The 24,185-nt window shown below is 40.8% G+C and overlaps 1 protein-coding gene across 1 annotated transcript in view; it reads left to right on the top strand.

Annotated features, from left to right (window-relative positions):
* The first annotated feature begins 8,399 nt into the window (after positions 1–8,399).
* The window catches only part of MED12L (mediator complex subunit 12L), a 328,770-nt gene continuing 312,984 nt past the window's right edge, over positions 8,400–24,185 (top strand). The window contains exon 1 of the mRNA XM_074963764.1: positions 8,400–8,707. Within this exon, the coding sequence (XP_074819865.1) occupies positions 8,609–8,707 (99 nt within the window). The 5' untranslated portion in view covers positions 8,400–8,608. The remainder of the gene's footprint in view (positions 8,708–24,185) is intronic.

Genomic DNA, 24,185 nt, shown 5'->3' with positions numbered 1-24,185 from the left:
ACAAAGTCACCTTTCAGAGTATGCTTTTCTGAAAATATTGGTGTAAAAATAAAGGTACACCTGACATAATGAGCTGTTCACCTGCACATGTGTTGCATTTTATTGGATGGCAGTATGGTGTAGAGTTAATGCACTTGGCACAGAGTAAAAGAGATTTGTAAGAAGAAACATTGTGAGAATCCCCACAAAGATTACAAAGCTTCTAAGCATGAAGGTACTAGTTTGTCTGTATAATAGAAGGATGTCAGTGGATTGGTAAATAGTATAGTAGAATCAGATTAATCTACATGTCTTGGTGGACACAGCAACAACAACAAAAAATCCAGCAAATCATCATCCTGATAATTAGATGCTCATAAGAATATGATGTAGTAAATTAAAATAATTTACCTCCCTCTCTCCCAGGGATGTTGTGAAGATTGATTAGTTAAGGATCGTACTGTCCTTTGTCGATGTAAAGAACTATATTCTATAAATGCTAAGTGTTGTGTAAAGTGCTGGTACTGATATGATTTCAGTAAGACCTGTGGGTGCTCAGCTCCTCCCAGTACACAGTAAAGTAAATTTTATTTAAGATGTATGTTGCACCCATAATAGACCAGGAAAGAATCATGAGGTGAACAAAAGACTGAAAAATATGTTGAACTAGATATTGTGACTTGGTCCAAACTCGCTTCAAGGAAGGAAGCGGGAGTCAGAACCTCCCTTATGTCCCTACAGAGGGCAACCAGACCTTGGCTTTAAGAGCGTAAGAGTAAGTATTTTGCCTACCTCCTACTCCCCTCAGAGCAGGTGGGTACAGAGTGGGTATGGGATAGGTGGAACCTTGGCCATAATCTCCTACATTCTGGCCAGTGCAACACAAGTGAGATGGGGGTGTTCTAATTTTATTGCTGGTACAGACCACGAGCAAATTTCTGCCTGCCGGCTCAAGGAGCAAGCACTGGAGGCATTGTAACCCCAACGGGTATTCCTGGGGCTACTCCTACGTATTGCAGTTTATAAACTACTCATTGCTCAAGGTTTAAGTTACACTCTAGCCCATGCTAGCAATCACCAAATCATACTTGTAAACTACTGTGAATAGTCTTAGAGAATCTGGTACTGTACCAAGCATTCACTTAAATGCACTAGTATGCCATTGTGGAGATATCTCTGTGATTTGCTACAGTCTTCTGTGTTTACTTTGCACAGCACCTTGTTTAGATGGCTTTGTAAATCAGTACCAGTTGTTTATTGGGATTGAAATGCATTGTATTGAATCTGCTCGCTGGCCACCATCTCATTCAAGTAGATATATTGTTATTTATTAGTGTGCCGATGAAGTGTATTTTATTGTACTCTAATGATTGAAAGTATGTGGATCAGGGACACATGGAAGTATTAGGACCTCCAAAATTGCCTCCAGGTTTGTATGACAGATCATAGTTGGTGCAATGCACGAAAGAATAGGACTTTAACCTCTGGGACACCAAAATTCAAATCAACACATTCTAAACGTTGAAATGATTTTGGTCTGGTTCTAGTCCCCTTTGTCCTTGTCACAAAACTACTGCACAGTTTGGCTCAATTCAGCACAAGTGGCAGTTTCTGTTATAAAGATGGAAACAGCAGGAATAATGTAGATCGAAAGTGAGAGATACCAACACAGCGATCTGTGGGATGCTTACACATTACCTGCTTGTGCTCCACCTGACTTCAGCCAAGGCCATTAGTCCTTCACTACCATGAGCAATAAATTCACTTACAAATTTTGAGAACAAGAGATGTCTGTGAAGAAAACATATTATTAATCATTAACAGGGTGATTTCAGAAGTTACTTTTTATTTTTAACTAAGAGGAGCTCAGAAAGATCAAAAGACGATGAAGGTGGATAAATTACTATGGGCAGATTCTGCCACCCTTCCTTGCCATGTAACTAATTTACTTCATGAATAACACAATTAAATCTGTGGGACTGCTCGTATAGAAAGGTACAACTCAACTTGAGGAAGGCTGGCACAAGCTGACCTATTATTTTGTGACTAGATAGAACCCCAAACCAGGATTTGCATTCCAGATAGGGATCCAAATTTCAAACAGGATTTCTGCAATGGTACATACTGACAGTCAGGTCAGTCTGGTCCCAAACCTGAAGGTTTGAAATCTGATTCGGAATCCAAATTTCCCCAAATTTAAAGATATTTGCAAGCCACATCTGATACAGATCATTATAGAAAGCAAACAACTCAAATCCACATCTGAATTTAGATCTGTGCTTTTTGTTGGGCCCCCTTTCTGTGGAGAACTTTGTGGGGATGTTGTGAATTTGTTTAATGTTTGTAAAAGGTTTGAGATGCTTGGATGGCATGGGATAGCATGCAATGTATTTCTATGAGATCGCTGGACAATTTTGAATTGTAAGAAAGACACTAAAGGTCAGGATGCATGTAAAAATATTCAGATATGTTTCACAAAGTCTCAGACAGAAATAAAGAATGTAATGATATTAATCTTAAAATATGAAAATGTGAATTATTTTAATCTTTCCAAAGATATGGATCTTAACACTAATCTAGTTATTTTGCATACCAATGAAAAGTTCTGAAGCATTCTTATCTGCTACTGGAGATGATGGATAGAGATAACAAACACTGCTAACCAGATGAGCATACTCTTGATTCAAGGACAGAATCCAATAAACCCATCAAGGAGGATTGTTCCTGAACTGAATGTTAACTTTTTCATGAGCTCAGACTTGTTGATCTTTGGCCTTTTGGTGAAGACTATAGCTTTAAGCATTATAAGTAATTTAGTAATAAGAAAATGGAAGAAGATTAAATTATTTAAACAGAGGGATGGATTTGCCAGTTAATAGATTTATTAAAAAACGAAACATATAGGGGCATTACTACCCTACCTGATACCATACCCTAGTTTAGTATCAGCCTTTAAATTCTCCTTGGAGAATTCATCACAAAGATTAAACTTTTAATTCTAGGATAAAAGAAGGGAGGGACCAGACAAAGTGTCCAGTACTGCCAACACCTCATTGTTCATGAGTTCATCTGCAGAGTGACATTGTTAATTTTGTTAGGAGCCATTTGCTCACCTACTATCGAATGGAATTTTATTTATAAAGAATGCAATTACTGTCCTGGGTGGAGGCTTAGCACCACAACAGAAGTTGATAAAAGCTGGGGATAGGAAGCATGAGAACTACTTTTTCCTCTGTAAACATATTGCTGTCACAAATGCATCTGCTTGCCTGTAGCAAACTAGTTTCAATTGGAGACTTCACTGCAATAAGGGAAGTGAACAATTCTGACAGCAATTGCATATTGCATATCTATGGTAGGGACTAACACCCTGATTCATGAAGATAGGTAAGTATGTGATATCCTTACTCATCTTAAGTAGTACATTATTCTGGGAGAAGTCCCACTGAGTTCACTGTAATTTTCTTTTGCAGAATAAGTATTCAGAAGTTGCAGCTCATTCTACTGAAGCTGTTTTGTTTTTCCCATCCAGAGTAAGTTCCAGGTCCTGTGGCCCTTACTCATTGAAGTCTATGGGGCTATTCATGTGAGGAAGGACTGGGTTGGATAATTGCATAGTAACAAATGTACTTAGCATTTATACAGCAGTCTTCTCACAAAGATCTCAATGTACTTGACAAAGCAGGGTGGATATAATTAGCCCCCTATCCTAGATGTGGAAACTGAGGCACAGAGATTAGAGACAGAGTGACAGAGCCTAGAATGAAATTTGGGCCTCCTGACTCCCACTCATTGCCCTATTCAATGGAGCATACTGCCTTTCCATAGTCTTTTTTCATGTATTGGGTCAGGCTCTTGGCCTGCTTGTCGCAGACTGTACTCAGTCATGCAGGGCAGTAAGGGGAGTTACTCCTCTGCTCATGGGTGCCAGGTTTGTATAATTTTTGGTGGTGCCCAGAACGGGTCCAAGCAGAGACATCCCGTCCATAGGATGGACTGGGGCAACCGCCCTGGGCCCAGTGCTTCAGGTGGACACGGGGTCCATGGCGGCCTGGGGGATTCCCGGGGGGCCTGGTGCTGGCAGCAGCAAGCGACCATGGTGCCAGCCCGCTCCGTTGCTCCCGGCGTTACTCGGGGGAGGAGGCAGAATCCAGAAAGAGGCGGGGCAGGGGTGGGTCGGGGCGGAGCAGGGGCAGGAGTGGGTGGAGTGGGGTGGGGCAGAGCAGAGTCACTTGCTGCTGCTGGGACCAAGTCTCCCGCTAAACCCCCAGGCCACCCTGGACCCCGCATCCCCCTGAAGTGTGGAGTCTGGGGCAATTGCCCCGGTCCTTCCTATGCTCTGAAAATATAAGCCGAAACATGTGGAGCTGGGCCCACCTTCCTGAATATTGGTGGAGCACAGGCATCATGGGCCCATAAACTTGCCACCTATGCCTCTGCTTGGCCATACTCAGATTCCTTCCCCAGGGCTGGTGTAGCAGAGCAGGGGCTACTTGCTTACTACTGCTCCTCCCTGCAAGCAAATGGGTGGTGAGAGGGAGGTGCTGTGGCCCCACAGCTTCCTTCTCATTGTGAGAAGAGCCTCCATGAAAAGAGGTGAAGTAAGGTACTCCTCTCACAGAGGCAGTGGGTAGGAGAGAGGGAACTGAGACTCTGAGAATCCCAGTTTTTTCCCTGAAGTGGTGCAGTTATGCAGTAGCCTTTGCTTAGGCCAGGCTGTGAAGTTACAGTCTAGCCCTATCTGATAGTCTCTGCACCCTTGGACTCACGGCAACTCAGGGAAAAATATTACAGTAATTGCAATATTATAATAGCATTTCATATAATAAGCTACATTTGTTTGCTATTTCTCTAGGCCTAAATCTTGCAGTCCCTACTCAGAAAAAACTCCCATTCACTACAGCTATCCTAGCAAGGACCACAAGCTTTTTCCTGGGGAATTTAACAAATAGCAATAAAAACCTGAATTATACATATTGACACCATGAATCTTGTGTGAGAGCCTTTCATGCCTTTGCCACTTAACAAGTGGGCAACTGCAATGTTGCTCTATATCTGATGTCCAGTCACAAGCTGAGGCTAGTGCAGAATATGACAGCCCACTTAATAAAGAGCCTTTTTTACTGTGAACACCTGAAGCCAGAACTCTGGGATCTTCATTTGCTGATTTTTTAAAAACTTCTTGATTGAGTTTAAGGTGGCATTTTTGACCCTTTAAAACTCTAAATGGCCTGGGAGCAGCCTACCTGAGAAACTGCCTCTTCCACATGCCCTAGTACCACAGATGAGATCAGCAGGTGCTCTCAGCGTAACAGAGAGAAGTCTGCCAGCTGAGCCTCTCCCTGAAAGCCGCTTTCTGTTGGGAATACTCTTTGCACTAGTTTAGAATAGCCCATCTATTTGAGCGAGTGTTAGATAATGGAAGAGGAAATCTGTGAAGGGAAAAGTGTGTGGTGTGGTGGGAGCATTAATCCATATGTGTTTGGCTGAGAGAGACCAAATCTAAACAGTCTCAGGCTTTCTTCTTTAACCATCAGAAAGCAATCCCAAACTTACTCAGATTGAAACCAGGAGACTCAGTCCTGATTAAAATTGGATGAGTGTAAATACTTGACCACACCATCTGCAGCCCAGGATGCTACCTTGATGAGACTGATCAAGAAACTGGGTGCAGAAGAAACAGAGCATATTCAGTTGTTTCCACATGCAGTTGAATTGCCATGATTCTAATCTCAGTGGGTTTAATGCAGGGAGATAATTCTGCTGAGAAGGGTCTTAACTATTGAACAGGAGTATACACATTTGGGGTTTGATAGTCCCAACTGGACAAAATCTTGCTCAAGGCCAGAAAATGACCAGATCTGAACAAGTGAGGGAACCAATGACTTGTGTGGAGCTATGATTTTGATTTTCAATAATAATTCTGGCTAAGGATAACTTACATAGAAAAAGGGGGTGGGGGAATTGTGAGGAGATGTCTGCTATTTCTTTAAAACTTTGGTGTGAAGGCGGATGGAGGGTGTGGTGGGGTTGAAAGTGTGAGTCAGGTTCTACAGTGAAGAATGAGAAAGATTAGCTTTAGGGAATATATAGTTTTCCTTATTACAGTAGAGTTCCATGTTGTTCTAGAAGACAATTACTCTGTAAATCTGTACCGTTGTCATGTGACATCCACAAGGGAAGGGCACCTGCTGTGCAACAACTGAGGAGACTCTTTCCCTCCCCCCATCGCTTGACTTAAGAGACATGTTGGGAGTACACCTGCTGCACAATAACTATGGGCTTTCCTCCACCATCTACATAATATGTTCACCAGAAGAAGGGTCTGTAATAAGTGGTGGCCTCTCTCTTCAGCACTGCAAACAACACACCTGCCAGAGGAACAAAAGTAGCAACCTGCCAAGCCCAAATGTGGGATGTGATATAGGACAAAGATCCAGAATGGGGAATATAAAAAACCATCCATGCAGAAAATTAAAAATGCTGTGGGATTCCTTACTTTAGTGCAAATGACTCCCTCTATAATGTATGCAGTGTAGTTGTAGCTGTGTCAGTCCCAGGATATTAGAGAGACACGGTGGATGAGGTAATATCTATTATTGGACCAACTTCTGTTGGTGAGAGAGACAAGCAATTGAACCACACAGAGCTCTTCTTCTGGGCTGGGAAAGGTATTTCTAGCATCACAGCTAAATGCAAGGTGGCACAGATGATTTATTATTTATTTAGCATAAGTAGTTAGCACATATTGTAAGGGACCATTCAAGGCAGAGTGGCCCATTATCAAACATCTACAACCCATACTTGATGCAGACCCCATCCTGAAAGAAATCTTTCCTGAACCCCCACTTCTGGCCTGAAAACAACCACGTAACCTCTCCAACTTCAGCATCAGATGCAAGCTCCCCACAGAGCAGGACACAGCAACTCAAAGCGGCATCAGACCCAGCCAGCACAACAGATGCAAAATCATAAAAGAGAATCACCCCTTCACCTGTGGGTGAACACTTTTCACAAAGTGATCACTCTATATTTGACCTATCCTCAAAGGAAACTGGCACAAAACTTTCAAAAGATGAGCCTGGGAGCTTAAATTCATTACTCTGTTGGACACTACAAATCATGGACTGAACAGAGACACTGGATTTATGTTTATTACAACAATCTGTAACTCACTTATCCCTTTTTTGTCCTGTGACTGCAGAAATGTTAACAACCACCCTACCTTGAATGGCCCCTTAGAAAATGTGCTTACTACTTGGGATAAACAATCTGTTCCACCTTGCATTTAGCTGTGGTGCTCATACCTTTCTCAGACCTGAAGAAGAGCTTTGTGTGGGCTTGAAAGCTTGTCTATCTCATCAACAGAGGTTGGTCCAATAAAAGATATTACCTCACCCACCTTGTCTCCCTCTACAATCTCAGTTTTAGGATTCTTTATTTCAGAAGTAAATTATTTTCAACAGTAAAAGTGAGTCAGGAGAAGTGACACCAAGTTTGTTGAATGTAGGTAAGTTTGCGACTAAATGAATAACATCTCTCAAAATAAAGTACAGTGGAGTGCTATGCAGAGAAGGTGTCTTTTTGTGCAATAGCTATGGGTGTTTCTCCATCACTCTCCATAATACATCCACCAAACACACTGGAGTTAAGAAAGCAGTTAACCAGGCTGTAAGCCACTGTGAAAGTCTGCTGCATTTTGCAGAGCCCATATCCCATTTCCTTCACATTATTTCTAAGTGGAAGCACTTAGGGACGGCAGTTTCATTTTGAAGCAGTAGGAAGCAGCCACTTAACAGGCACAGACAAAATTCCTGCAGATTCCCACCTGCCTCCCCCTCCTCAATCTCTTTCAGGCCTCAGCTGTGCTCACTTCCATCTACTAGCATTTGTGGGAGTCACCCAAGCCCCCAGAGCTGTAGGCATGGAGGGGGGAGAAACACTTTATCTGTTTAAACATTTAATGTCAGAAATAGCCAAATAACACTTTAAAAAAAAGTTTTGCTTTGTTATGACCCAAGTTATTAGTCAATGTCCTGCTATGAGCCGATCTAGCTCATCTCAGTTATGTGGAGATTAATGCTTTCTCTTTCACTTGGAGATTAATTTTAAACCAGTTTATTTCTGAGCCCCTTTCAGGAGGAAGGATTTTGCTCTGCGTTGCAGTCGGGCATCTACCATCAACCCCTCGTTCTGGATGCAATTGGAAGGCATCTCCCTCCTGATGAGTGACTTGGATGTGTCTTTAAGTGATATAGTTGAAAAAGAAATAGCCAGGCCGGTTTGAAATCCCCTCAGTGAAATTATCCTAGAGTGAGAGAGGGAGCCCTGGCAGGGCTGGCGAGGGGGGAAATACCCCGCCCCCAAAACCCTCCCTCCAGCTGTCCCAGGGCACACACTGCCCTGCCCTGCCGGAGCCCTAGCTGTGGGGCACTTGCTTGGCAGCAGCCTGGGGGCGATGCTGGTGGGTGTCTGTCAGGAGGCAGCATCCAGCCGGCCTCGCTCGCCGCTGCAGGAGAGAGCGAGCCAGACGGAGAGAGGGAGCCTGTCTGCAAAGTGCTGCTCCCTGGTGCTCAGAGCCTGCTCCGTCTCCAACTCTCATTCATTTTGCCGGCTAACATGAGAGATCATGGCCGCCTTCGGGCTTCTCAGCTATGAGCAGAGACCTCTCAAACGCCCCCGGCTGGGGCCGCCCGACGTCTACCCCCAGGACCCCAAGCAGAAGGAGGTGAGAGCCCGAGCCTTCGGCTGCGCCGGGCGGGGGCTCCGCGGAGCTGGCGAGGGGCAGAAGTTTGCCCGGCGGCCACCTGAAGGGGTGATGGGGGCGCGCGTCTGGGGGTGGGGTGGTGGGAAAGGAGCCTGCCGGAGCGGAGCTGCTGCCAGTGTGGGGGGAGCCCTGAACCGGGGCGGTGATGCCTTCACTGGGGGGCTGCTCCCAGCCTGGGCCTGAGGCAGCCCCGGCTGCTGCCGCCCCATTCCCCTCCCCTCCCCTCCCCTCCCTAGTGAAGCCTTTTAAACTTTTGAAAAATGTCGGCTGGCAAGGCAAGGCAAGGCACCCCCCACTGACTTGCATTTTCTGCGGCGAGGCTGGGCAGGCATGACAGCTCTCTGGACCTGTGTTAACAGGAGACCCCCTCCGCTGGCAACCCTGGGGGAACTGATTTCCCTTCCCTCCCGCCTTCTGGGGCAGGAAATTCTGACCCAGAGGAGATGGACAATCATTATAGACGGGCAGAGGCTTGTCTATGTCCATGGATGCTGTAGCGCAATAGGCAAGTTATTTGGCTGTTGGTCAATGGTCAGTAACATCTGCTGAAAAAAAAGCTGTTTGCTTGACTTCTAGGTGCGTTGCTTCAGCACTCTGGGTGCCACTAGCAGGTACAGTGCAGTAACCATGGCATTCTGTAGGTAGGGTACGCTGCAATTAACAAGCAATTGTTTAAAAATAATTGCTTGTTAAAATAATCACTCTGCTACAATTTGTCATGGGACTTGTTTATTTTTTGACTCACCTGCTTCCCATCTGTAGTGTTTTGTACAGGTTAAAGCTTCAGTCACCTGTAAACCATTTTGCCTGGGTGACTTTCCTTTTCTTACTGTGACCTCAGCCAAATGGTAGTCATTGCCCTCATAGATATTTTGAATGTAATTGAGGGAGGGAGGGGAAAACAATTACGTATTAATCAGCAAAGATAATTGAAAGGAGATGGATCCTCAAATTTGTTGAGGTAAAACCTTCTGGGAAGTGCAAGTGTTCATGTCCTTCTGTTGTTACAAAAATTTGGTATTTTTCTTTCTAAAAGTGCATTTTAAGAAAATGTGCCCTCGAATTGTTAATCTAGATTGTAAAATTACAAATCCCAAAATAACAAGTAACTCTTAAAAGAAAAGGAGTACTTGTGGCACCTTAGAGGCTAACGAATTTATTTGAGCATAAGCTTTCGTGAGCTACAGCTCACTTCATGGGATGCAAGTTTATGTTCAAATAAATTTGTTAGTCTCTATGGTGCCACAAGTACTCCTTTTCTTTTTGCGGATACAGACTAACACGGCTGCTACTCTGAAACCTGTCATCAAGTAACTCTTAGGCAGTGCTTGCTGATGTGTTGACTTGCAGGTAAACCAAATAGAGATCTGAGACCACAGAAGTAGGGATAATGATTCTAATTTCAAAGGGCAGCTGGATGCATGGCCATCTCAAGTGAGAATTTATTAATTACTAAAACATAGTTTCTTAAATCTTAAGCAGTGGGCTCTGAGTGACCTTCAGTTCTAAGGTAAGATGCAGCCCAAGGAATTCAGAGACTTGAAAATGTATTTTTAAAACTTGGTCAAAGGGGGAAGGGGAAGGACGAACCATACTTGCTGCTCTCAAATATTATCCAAACATTTGATCATAGTCTCTATGCTGCTGTTGTCTCTGGTAATATAACAAAAACATATCTAGAATTATGGTTAATTCCTTTATTGAGGACTTGGGAGAGTAATTCAGGACGGGCAATATGTTCTAGTTGGTGCTTCTCTGTAAAATCTGACAATCCATTACACTGTCTGTCAGTATATCTGCTTCCTGTACATTTTTTTTCCTTTTGCCAAGAAGATTTCCCCATTTCATCTTTATATTTCTTTTACGTTCAAAGCTCCCGCTTCAAGCTGATTATGCCTTTGGCTGTCTCTAAAGTCCTGGGGTTTGATCCAAAGCCCATTGAAATCCGTGAGAGACTCGCTTTTTCCATTGACTTTGTTGGGCTTTGGATCAGGCTCATGGCCCCTTGTGTGGTATGAAGGCCACATACTTCCATTCCTTGCTATTCCTCTCCTTAGTAGCTGTATGTACTGTTCCTAGAGCACTTCCACTCTTTCCCCACATCTTTTTTCGGTGAGTTAACCATTTATGAAAGTTGCCAGCCTGAGTCCTGGAGAATGAATCTCTCTAGTTATCTATGGAGCAAGTATAGCATGGGCAGCAGCAATGTAAGATTCTCCAGGTCACCTGGTTATCATGGCCCATTCAGTCTTTGGTTTCTTTGCTGAGACAGCCAGCAAGGATGTCAGTGATGCTAATTTTGATGGTGATTTGCGAACACGGACGCATCTGCTATGAATTAGACTTAAACCACCAACTGATTCATATAGGTCACCAAACAGTCATCAGATTGTAACTACTTCTGGTGACGGCTGACTTCAGATGGATTTGGACTAGTGATTTAGATAAAAGCTCCATTTTCTATCCCATTACCAATCCTCTGAACTCTTGTTTCTTCCGGCCTCTGCTTCCATCCCACATGCTGCCCTTGTTGTCATATTTATAAATAAAATTGTAGGTTACCATTATTTTGTGACACATTATATATTTTTACAAGTGATCTTGACCAAACTTACAGAACTGTATTTGGACTAAGGTGTGACTACATACACAGATCAATTTTTAGCTCAGGAATGCGATATATTTTTAGTTAGGAAGTGGACTGATTCTTGCAGATACATTTTATACATATGCAGTCAGTTACAATAAGCGTGATAGTGGTAAGTGTCCAGATGGTTAATATTTAGAACACACTGCATGGGCATATTAGTAAGTAGAAAATAACTGCAACCGGCCTATTATTTGCCATGAGATAATTGATTGAAGCATAACTTAGGGGGAAGACTTGCTCACTTTATGTTCACACGTTGCATTGCTATGTGTTTGTTGCAGTGAGCATACACAGTATGAAATTACACTACCAGCATCACTCCGTCTCTGTTGTTAAACCATAGTCATCATTTTTGGAAAGTGGTAATAAGCTTAAAATGATTGATTGAAGAAAAGTTAGGAGCAAGTTAGAGTAGATATTTTTGATTAGTGTGGTGTCAAAAACCATCATTTCATCCTTTACCAAATTCACACTCCATCGAGAACAGGCAACACCTCATATGTTGAATTGTCAAGCTCTATATCTCAAATCTGGTTTTACAGTAAGTGGATGCAAATATGAGGTATTGTAGGCTTTAAGACCTGGTGTTCAATGTTTTTTACAATTGGTCAGTCTCTTTGGAATTAGTAATTACTTACAGATACAAAAGGATGGTTGAAGGCACACCTTCAACTTAAAAATCTCACTTCTGTCTGAATATTTTTTTACCTAAAACTGCTATAAAAGAAAGATTAAAGAATTATTTTTTGGTGTATTACTTTGGACAATACTTGGCACTTAGAAAGTTTCACTGTGTATTCAGCTTCATCTGTTGAATGACTGCATTTTTCACATAACATAGGAGAGAAAAACATTGAAAAAAATTAAGGAAAATGTGATTGCAGGGGAACTCGGGGCAAGTGTAGTACCTAAACCTACTTTTTTTCCTTTTTTTTTAAAAAAAATGCTTATTAGATTTCAAGTTGACAGTGTCCTTTTAAAATAAACTCAACTCACATTAAATGCTGTCTAACACAGATCTAAGGCATAACACTTAACCTAAATAATACAATACAGCATTAGGGCCAGGTCCTCCCTGTTTTGCTCATATAAGTAGTTCCATTGACTTAAAAAGCATTATCGAATTTCGTCCTTATAACTTGTATGAAGGAGACTATTAAATCTCAAAATGATTTACAGAATCAAATTCAAAGTATAACAATTTCGTGTCATGCACATCACTGTTGTATTTAAGAAGTGCCCCCAGTCAGGAAGGGGTTTCCATTGTTCTTTCCAAACTAGAAGCATACAGCATGACTCTTCCCGAACTTCAGTTCTCTTAGGTTTAAAATGCCTCCCACTACATCCATAACCAATACTTTATTTTGTTTCAGATACTGAATTGTTTCATCCAGCATAACAGGGAAATCTATCCCAACACGATTCCCTTATGCAGGTTCAGAACATGCCTATTCTTTTTAGGCCCTTTGAAAGTACATGTAAATCACTCCTTTCTCTCATGCTCTGCGGATCCATTTAATATGTTCAGTGTGTAATCTTCACAGCCTCTGATACACTCGGCTTTAGAGCTCAGTGTTTTTCCCTTTCCAAAGTAATGGAAGCACCATTCTGAATAGTTACCCTAGAAAGCACTAATTGCCATATTAACATTAAGACTAATCCTCCCCTGCTTCCTCTCCCACCCACTTGCAATGTATTGCATCATCCATAAGAGGTAACTAGTATAATATGTTATCTATGTGCTTTCTCATCTGTTTTAGGGAGTTATTTCTTGATCTCAGTTATAAATCAGCTGCACTACTATAAACCATGTATATGCTGGGGATTTGTGCCAGGGCAGCCGCATCAGTGGCTAAAATCGCAGTATAGACATGAACATAAGAACGGCCATACGGGGTCAGACCAATGCCAGGTGCTCCAGAGGGAATGAACAGAACAGGTAATCGCCAAGTGATCCGTCCCGTGTCGCCCATTCTCCGCTTCTGGCAAACAGAGGTTAGGGACACCATCCCTGCCCATCCTGGCTAATAGCCATTGGTGGACACATCCTCCATGAATTTATCTAGCTCTTTTTTGAACCCTGTTATAGTTTTGGCCTTCACAACATCCTCTGGTAAAAAGTTCCAGAAGGTGACTCTGCGTTGTGTGGAGAAATACTTCCTTTTGTTTGTTTTAAACCTGCTGCCTATTAATTTTAGTTTGTGACCCCCTAATTCTTGTGTTATAACACTTCCTTATTTACTTTTTCCACACCAGTCTTGATTTTATAGACCTCTATCTCATCCCCCCCCTTAGTCCTCTCTTTTCCAATCTGACAAGCCCCAGTCCTTTTAATCTCTCCTAATACAGAAGATGTTCCATACTCTTAATTTTTGTTGCTCTTTTATGAACCTTTTCTAATTCCAATATATCTTTTTTTTAGATGGGGCGACCACATCTGCATGCAGTATTCAAGATGTGGGTCTACCATGGATTTATATAGAGGCAATATGATATTTTCTGTCTTATTATCTATCCCTTTCTTAATGATTCCCAACATTCTGTTTGCTTTTTTGACTGCCGCTTCATATTAAGTGGATGTTTTCAGAGAACTATCCATGGCCTTACTTAGGAAGGGTTTGGGTACCCGAACTAGTACTTTAGCCTGGGAGTAAAGGCCCCAAAATCCAATCCCTCCGTCTGTCACTGCTGCCGGCTGAAAAAAGGAAATACGTTTTTTGTGAGAGTTTAGGCCAGAGCTGAAATTAATGAGACATTATACATGCTTATCAGCTAAGACATCTGCTTTTTCAGTAATGTCTGTTACCTTACAAATGCCTACAGAGAATATAAAGATAGCATTACAAATGTAGCTGAACATGTGCAGCTCTGACTCATTCACCTGTCCTTATTGGTACATACTCTGGATTTAATTCTACATTTTTGTATTTCATTTTTTATCTCAGTTTTGTTTTCATTCTTAGACTGGAAAAATAAACACAAAAACACAGAAGCTGATCATAACAGCTTGTATACTGTTAATTTTTTATATAGAGCATTTCTAAAATGTTTAATAGTAATCCAGTAGGTCTGAAAATGCAATCCAGGTTTAATTTCAGTGTACTAGTCTTTGTCTATGACAAATTTGTTAGCAAATGACAGAAACAGGTTGCTATTCACATTTTATATGAGAGCGAGAAAATACCTGAAATAATAACAACAAAACTCTTCCCAGCTCACAAATGGTTTTGCAGTTGTGTGGCTCAAAATGTGATTTTTTTAAAAAAAAAATATTGACAGCTCAAAGTATTGTCTAATCACACCTAGTATTTTACGGGGGACGGGGGAGAAGCCTCAAATTGCCCATTTTAAAATTAAGGTTGGTATGTGAAGGTTTGAAAGACAATCTAAATGTGTACTCTCAGACCTGAACCTTCCTTTAGACATGCAGTTTATATGTGTGTATTTATGCTGGTATAGTTTATAAGGAAAAAACCCAGATACATGAGGTAGATGATAGCTGAAGTGAGTGGAAAGACTCCCATTGACTTCTGCGGTCTTTGAGTCAGGCTCTTAATATTATGCTGTAATCCTAATTCCCATGATAGAGGAGACGTTGTCTTTCTGATATAGAACTCTCAAATTTGATGTGTACTAAAATGCATCCTTGTACATCTCAAAAACAGCTTGTGCGTGTGTGTGTGTGTGTGTGTGTGAGAGAGAGAGAGAGACACACACACACATGGTTACTTTCTCTGGGTTTATGTTTTATCTCTTCAAAGAGGTTTACAAATGTTAACTAATCCTCATAGCAACTGTATGTGGTAGGTAGTTAAGTGTTCCTGTTTTACAGAGAGGATGAGGGTCTGGCACTGGCTATACCAGCCTTGTGTTGAGTTGCATTCTACGCCCATGGGCAGAGTCAGCCCTAAATGCTTTATACAAGGTCACTAGGGTGTCAATGTGATTTGAACACACGAGTTCCTGGCACACAATCCCGTTTCATAACCACTATAAATCACAGCTTCATAATAACTCATTTCTAACCCCTTGTAGTTGCTTTGTGTGGTGTCATCAATGAAATACCATGTTACAGCATGTTAGCACTGTATGCTGTGTTTCTTTATCTCCTAAATCCAACTGATAGCACTAATTCCTTCATATATGTTGAAAGATGACCACACCTCTGTTTGAAATCTCATCAGTCAAATGGAAAGAAATTGTTAGGTGTGTTTCAAGATGGCATGTTGAATTAATCAGTCATGCATTTACTTACTTACACACCCCCCCCCACCCCCAGCAGCAACTTCTGCAAATGGAAATATAGCCAATCTAATGGACACTTCAGTTAACACATATAACTAATGTATTTTGCACTTTAGTGATAAGTTTTGTACATGTTTATAGTTAAGGATCAGTCAGGATTTTCATGATACAGTGACTCAGGTCACTGTCTCTTATGGGGAAAACCAACAGGTGGGAGCCAGAGAGGAGGAGAACTCTCCCCAACATCTCTATGCTGTAAATTGATGAAGTTCAAGCTGTACCCAGGTACTATGTCAAATCTCTTCCGTGCAACAGTGCATTGAAGTTGTGTTGCAGTGTCCTGAGGCTTTGTGCGGCTCTGTGCCACTCAAAGCATCATCGAAGCCATCATGGACTGGGAATAATGCTTTGTCTGTCTTGTAATATTGTACTAAAGAAAAAAGGTGGAAATGTAAAATGCTTAAAATAAAATAATAAAAAAAACCCCACCAGACTTCATAATTCACATAAGGAAGAGAATCCAGAGTTTAATATGGAAAATATTTATTGTAGCTGTACTGTAAATAGTGGCAAAACAAGTGCCTGTTAGTGCTGGATTGTGCATTTGAGCCTTCACAGCAAGGGTGGGGGCAGAAACTCCATCTTCCTTTTCCAGAAACACAGGCTTCTACCACTTCAGCTTAAGAGAAACTTCCTTAGCTCTTAGACATATAGGTAGAGCACTATGCGGATACAAATTTGTATCCACATCTGATGTGTGATCCACAAAAATGGTCTGGATAGCCACATCCGTGGATGTAAAGGAGATATCCGCAGATTTGTAGGGCTCTATATACAAAATTTGTATCTGCATCTGATATTCAATCTGAAAAAATGGTCCGTGGATATCTGTGGATTTGCAGGGCTCTACGTACAGGACTGATGAGACACAAGCCAGTAATTCTGATTCTATCCGGTTGACAGCAGTGTCCCACGCACATGAGCCAGTTCATTAGTGTCCTTTTATGCCTGTTGTACTTAGATTGCAGGGGGCCACACCACAGTGGCTGAATGTGACTACTGTATATTATGCAATATCTTCTAGACACAAGAATGAGTAAAGAATATTATTTTGCATTTCCTTTCTTTTGTGGGTTTAAGTTGGTCCCCTTTAAATTTAGTCCTCTGAAGGATTCTCTCAGGTTAAAAATTACATTTTTAAAAATCCGTTGTTTTTAATAACACTATTAAACTGAAATAATTTTAAATCTAATTTGCCATTCACCAGTTCTGCTGTCTGTTTACTTCATATGCTTCATTTAGCCTGGATGTCAAAATACACTGGGCAGTTCCCATTTTATTTTTCCCTGTAATTTTCTAGTCATTTACTTTCTGATTCTCCTTCACTAGCCCAATGATGCAGTGACTGAGTGATAAACATTACTGGAGAATGTTGCAAAAGAGTCTCTTCAGATTTCAGCAAATTAAAAACAAATTCTTATACAACTATATAGTCTGAAGTACCCCACAGTGATCCTTTAACATTGTTTGAACATAATTATTTATGGTGTACTTGTATTCAGTGTTCTCTCTCTGGATTCAAAAACACTAATTGAAGTAGGCCTGTCATGTACTAATTGTGACCCTAGGAGCACCCCGATGCCAGTTGGCAAGGGGCTCCCTGGTACATAACAATAAAACTCAGCTGGCCTGACCAGCTCAATGCACTTCATATGCTGTTGTCATGATATTTATCTAAAAGGTGTTGTCATGGAAGGTATCATGTACAAACTGGTAACATGCTGGTCCTGAAAATCATTGCATGGTTTATATATGGGGCTTGTACAAAGAGTTGTAAATGTGTGCTGGAATTCTGTTAAAATGTGTTTGGCAAGCAATGCATAAACCCAGTCTGCCCTAGAAAAAGGAATATGTATTTGCTTGTCTGACCTGCCTGGTTGTCAGACAGAGACAATGAAGGTACGTATAAGGTAAATAAAGCTAACAAGCAGGGGAGAAGACAGCATGGTGTCTACACCCCAGCAGGAGAGAGAAGTTTTGTCTGGTCATACTTTTCAAAGAATATATTTCAAAGGTTTACTGGCCTATAAAAAGATGGGAGAGAACACTTATTTTATCTTTCATGGAATCAAAGAAACCAAGTGCTTTGAGCTCTGTGTGTTGGGTCTTGGCTAAAGACCGGGCCAACTATGCTATGCCCAACTATGCCGGGCCAGCTATGTAATGAGAGAAACTTCTTTGAACAGAAGACTCTAGTTTTGTTGATTTTTAATCATAGAAGCGTATTTTTAGTTTGTAACCATTTCTGTCCTTATTCCTTATACGTGGTGTCACTTAAAACTATGTCCTTTCGTTAATGAATTTGCTTTACTTTTACCATAAACCAACTCAAAATGCTGTGATTGAAGTGGAGAGTTTAACCCCAGTTACGTTAATAAACTGCTTTTTACTCTTTCTTTAAAGGAGCAGTAAAGTTTTGTGGGTGCTACTGTAAGAGGGGCTAAGCACCGCAGAGAAAGACATATTTGAGGTACTCGGGAATTGGAGCTCACTCATTCTTACCAGCTAGACAAGGTTTGGACTGGTAGAGTCCTGAAGTTTGTTGGCAAGGCAAGGTTTGGACTGGTAGAGTCCTGAAGTTTGTTGGCAAGGCAACCATAGCTTAGCAGCAGCAAAGCTCACACTTGCTGAGACTCAGAGGGGTAACACGCTGGCTCACAGTTCTGGGAAACCCAGCAGATTGTCGTGCTAATATTCTGAAGGCTCTTTTGACTGCACTTGGTAGGTGTTGCAAGACTCTACCATACAATGACAATGGCAGTATATGAGGAGTGTAATAATGAAGGACAGAAATAAGTTCAGGGCCTGACTTTTTCTTAGAGGTGTAGAACAGCTGCAACTTCGATTCAAACTATGGAAGGTGAGGATGCTCTGAACATCAGCATTCTAATGTATTATCCTTTTCAAAATTTCTTACCTTTTATAAATGCTCAGCTACTATGGAGATGAGTGTGCTGAATGCATAGATGGATCTCAAAAATGCTCTGTAAAGCAATTAAGATTTAATAAAATTTGAGCTCAGCTACTCGGATGACTATTTAAAACTACAAAACAGTTTTAAATCTTGATTGGGCTTGCTTGGGGGCACTGCTTGACATCTTGAAAGCAGGCTTGACGTCCCTTCAAGAGCCTGCAAAATCCAGTGCAGTGCAGTACAGTGTGTCTCCTCATAAGTGACAGCACTGTGTGGCATTCCTGTGTTTGTTGCTTGGAGATGGCTTGATTTTGAAGCTAAACCAAGTGATAACATGCTCAACCTTTGTACATCTAGTTGTGTACAATTTAGGGTTGTCTACACAGAGAAAAGCCTCGGTAGCTGGTGTGCGCTAGCTGTGTGGACACTTACTGTGCACTGAGTGCCTTTGTGTGCATTAGTTTAATTGGAGATGTACTAATCTAAACAGCTTGAGGGCACTAAGCAGTGTCTACACAGGGTGTTTGTGCAGAGTAACTAGTGCACTTTAATTTCACATGCTAGCTTCCTGCACGCTAACTTCTCTGTGTGGACAAGTCCTAAGTTTTTTACTGATGTTACATAACTAATTTGCTTGGCATTTTTTTCTAACAAAGTTGTACTTTCAGGATCTGATCCTGCACCATTAAAGGAATTGATATCTCTCTTTGACATTAACAAGAGTGGGATACGGTTCTTATTTCTGAATTTTTTTAACCTTCCTAGTATGATGGGTGTTCAGTTATATGAATATGATTGGTTGAATTAAACTAGGGTGATATATTTGAATCTTTTGATGGTATCTGGTACCTGGATTAATTGACCTCTGTTCTTGGTATGTTAAACTTCATTTATTAAAATCAAAAGCTGATTGGAAAGAAATTAATAAAAAAGTGAACCACTCCTCCGAAGCCCCACCTAGCTCTAAATTTGTTTGAGGCATGGATTCATTTAAAGTTCTTGTATCTGAACTGTTGTTTGACCAAGAAAAGTCAAACCAAAGAACTACAGTATTTGTGGTACCACTTAAACTTCAACTCATGCCATGGGTCAACAGTATGTAGGATATTGGAACACAATGTCACTTACGGACAGATTTTCAAAAAAGCAGAATTAAAATAAAAAGACAAACAGCAAAACCTTTTGAGGTCATCTATGCAGTGAGCAGTAACAGTAACAAATATATTATTTTTCTTTGCAACTTTACATTTTATTTGTTTGCTTAGAATTAGGGCTGTTGATTAATCGCAGGTAACTCACACTATTAACTCAAAAAAATTAATTGCGATTAAAATATTAATTGCAATTAATCAAAATTTTAACCACAGGGTTAGACAATAGAATACCAATTGAAATTTATTAAATGTTTTTGGATGTTTTTTCTACCATTTCAAATATATTGATTTTTATTACAACACAGAATACAAAGTGTACAGTGATCACTTTATATTATTTTTATTACAGATATTTGCACTTTAAAAATGATAAACAAAATTAATAGTATTTTTCAATTCACCTCATACAAGTACCAAAATGCAATCTCATCTTGAAAGTGCAACTTACAAATGTAGATTTTTTTTGTTACATAACTGCATGCAAAAACAAAAAGATGTAAAACTTTAGTGCCTACAAGTCCACTCAGTCCTAATTCTTATTCAGGCAATTGCTAAGACAAAAAAGTTTGTTTATATTTAGGGGAGATAATGCTGCCAGCTTCTTTTTTATAATGTGACCTGAAATTGAGAAATCACATGGCACTTTGTAGCTGGCATTGCAAGGTATTTATGTGCCAGACATGCTAAACATTCATATGCCCATGCTTTGGCCACCATTCCAGAGGACATGCTTCCATACTGATGACGCTTGTTTAAAAAAAACCTGAACTCCTTGGGGGAGAATAGTATGTCTCCTGCTCTTTTACCTGCATTCTGCCATATATTTCATATTATAGCAGTCTCAGATGATGACCTAGCACGTGTTTGTTTTCAGAACACTTTCCCTGCAGATTTGATGAAACGCAAAGAAGGTACAAACGTAAGATTTCTCAAACCAAGATTTAAGAATCTGAAGTGCCTTTCAAAATCTGAGAGGGACGTGGTGTGGCGCATGCTTTCAGAAGTCTTAAAAGAGCAACACTCTGATGCGGAAACTACAGAACCTGAATCACCAAAAAAGAAAATCAACCTTGTGCTGGTGACATCTGACTCAGATGATTAAAGTGAACATGTGTTGGTCTGCACTGCTTTGGATCATTATCGAGCAGAACCCGTCATCACCATGGATGAATGTCTTCTGGAATGGTGGTTGAAGCATGAAGGGACATATAAATCTTAAACGCATCTGGCATGTAAATATCTTGCAACGCCGGCTACAACACTGCCATACGAACGCTTATTCTCACTTTCTGGTGACACTGTAAACAAGAAGCAGGCAGCATTATCTCCTGCAAATGTAAACAAATTAGTTTGTCTGACTGACTGAACAAGAAGTAGGACTGAGGGGACTTGTAGGCTCTAAAGTTTTACAGTGTTCTATTTTTGAATGCAGTTATTTTTTGTACATAATTCTACATTTGTAAGTTCAACTTTCATGCTAAAGACATTGCATTACAGTACTTGTATGAGGTGAATTGAAAAACGCTATTTGTTTTTTACAGCACAAATATTTGTAAGAAAAAATAAATATAAAGTGAGTACTGTACACATTGTATTCTGTGTTGTAATAGAAATCAATATATTTGAAAATGTAGGAAAACCCCAAAAATATTTAAATAAATGGTATTCTGTTATTAACAGTGTGATTAATAACAATTCATTTTTTTAATCGCGAACTTAATTGCAATTAATTTTTTTAATCGTTTGGCAGCCCTATATAGAATCCTTTTGATCACTTACATCTCTTGGTTGGTCTAATTTTCAAGGCTGTCTTGGGGGATAGTGTAGGTGGGAAGAGGGTTTTAGCACTTTGTTGTACTCATTTAAAATTCAGATTAGTGTTTCTGGCTGGCTTCATAAACCCTGCAGAGTGCTCAGAGTTCTCTTAAATTCAAAAATACTGTAGTGAATAATTCCTATGTTACCCTTCAGACTTCCCAGAAATACTCAAAAGCTCTGCTCCTTGTTGAGGATAACAAAATAAACCAAAAGGGGAGTTTCTAGGTCAAACTCCTTTTGGAAGACTGTTTTGCCAAAAAAGATTATAGTCCATATATTTTTGGAAAAAAAAAATGTCCTCTGCACAGTATTTGTTTAGTTTTGGTGAAGTTTAGGGAGTTGGAGGAGGCTGTTAGAGCAGGTCTTAATTGGCAAGTTACACCCCCAACCTGTAAAGACCTAGGTATGTACATGCGATTAATTCACCGACCTCAGTGGGATTACTCAAGCTTTTTTGAGTTCTTATTGTCCCATTAATAGGACTGTGCACTTGTTTAATGTAAACACAAGCATAAATCTCTGTAAGATCAAGTCACTGTCAAAACTTTATAGTAGTGATAATCTCTCACCGTAATACTCCTACTGCAAAAGTAACACTCCAGAAGAAAGAAAAGGAGTACTTGTGGCACCTTAGAGACTAACCAATTTATTTGAGCATAAGCTTTCGTGAGCTACAGCTCACTTCATCACTTATTTATGCTCAAATAAATTGGTTAGTCTCTAAGGTGCCACAAGTACTCCTTTTCGTTTTGCGAATACAGACTAACACAGCTGCTACTCTGACTCCAGAAGAAGTAGGTTGAACTGCAAAAGGGGCACCGTTGCTTCGTTGTAGCTGATTATTCCGGCTGTTTCAGTATGGGTAGTAAAGATCTGTTTCAGTTGTGGTTTCAGCCACTGAGCTGAAATGGTTGCATAGAAAGTTTCAGCAAAGCAAAATATGGTACAAACCATTTCTCTTTGTACCTGTCATAAATCAGATGCTGTTCTTGCTCTCTGGTCTTGGGGCAGGACTACATAGGATGGTGTTCTTAAACCCTGCCACAGATCTCAAGTCGGAATGAAGCTGCCTCTGTAATGCAGTGGGAACATATTATTACCTTTGCTCTCTGAACTGCATTGGTTTCCTGTTTGTTTCTGGGAGCAATTGGAGATGTTGATTCTAATCTGTAAAGTTCTTCATTCTGTCTGACATCATGTCTCTCTATGCACCATCACAACACATGAGATGCTGACAGTTTCTAGATATGTGATCTGAAGGGCTGGAGCAGAGAGTCCCCAGCTGTGGGAGCTCTCTGCTTTGGGCAATCCAAGAGCGCTTTCAAATTCACTGATTTTTTTTTTTCAGAAGGACATGCAAGACACAATTTTTAGTCCAGATCTACTCTGGTTATTGATTGTCCCTGTGATATTTATAATGCCTTGTTAAAGCAACAGTGCTGCTTGTGCTTTCTGTGGTGAACAGTTTCATTTGTTCTTTGTTAACTTGCGTCATGCGCCCAGCTGCCACAGCACAAGTGCATAAAAATATAGAAATGTTATCCCTTCTGTTTCCTACAGCTTCAGCTGAAAGCCTTCAGGTTTCTAATCCAAAAATAATAAGAGTTCTGGGTGCCTCTGAAATGTGTCTTGTGCTCTTTGGATGGTATAACATTTAAATACCTTCTGAAAGCTTTTGGTCATTGAGCATTGCGACGCATTCAGGTAAGTGCCAGAATTAGCTCAGGAGTGTAGCCATGTCATTGGATATGCAGCATCCGCAACTTTTGATGCCAGTGTCTCTTTTCTGTAGCATTGGTAGAAGGACTGGGAGGCAAGGATCAGACATATAGCTCCATTTAGCAATGAGAAGTAAACCTAACTCTTGCCCCTCCGCCTTAAAAATATGGAGCCATCTTTGGAGAGGTGGGATAAATGCTACTGGCTCTTCAGACATGAGTCTTGAAGGGCCTAAACTGTACGTAGAACATCTTTGTCATGGGATTTCCCTTTTACGGGCCAAACTAAATACATCTTTGAGGAAGGGGGTGGGGAAGCAGATGGAAAGGTTACATTTGTGTGTGTAGTAAGACCATGTTTGGCTTTAACAATACACTGGAGAACTTCTTTATGAAGACCATGTCATTTTAGAAAGTGGCCCTTGTAGTGCAGCCAAGAGCAGTGAGACCGATAATAGGGTCATCTGCGAAGTAAGTGCTGATAATAGAAGGCAGTGGTAGTGATGGCAGCTTAAATATTTATGTTCGGTCATTCTCCTAAGATGATACATTTGGGGAAAAATATATATGTAAACATGTTTGTGTGTAGAGAAATTCTAGTGCCTCACGTGAAAGGGCTTTGCATGGGGAAACAGTGTTGGAGCTGACGGGAACACAGGCAGGCCATGGAATCCTTTTGCCTCTCACTCCCCACCAGAACAAAAGAAAACCAAACCAATAACAACAACAAAAACGTGCAGATCAGTACAGTTCATTGGCTGTAATGCTGAATACAACCTGTATGTAACAGACAAGCCGGAGGCCTGGCACCTCTATCACTGGGTCTCAGTTGGTATTCTGTGAGTTACGGTTTTTGGAGGGACTGTGTGACTGTTGAGAG

This window comes from Natator depressus, chromosome 9 (genome assembly GCF_965152275.1).
Source record: "Natator depressus isolate rNatDep1 chromosome 9, rNatDep2.hap1, whole genome shotgun sequence".
NCBI lineage: Eukaryota > Metazoa > Chordata > Testudines > Cheloniidae > Natator > Natator depressus.
This window is presented reverse-complemented; position numbering and strand designations above follow the sequence as displayed.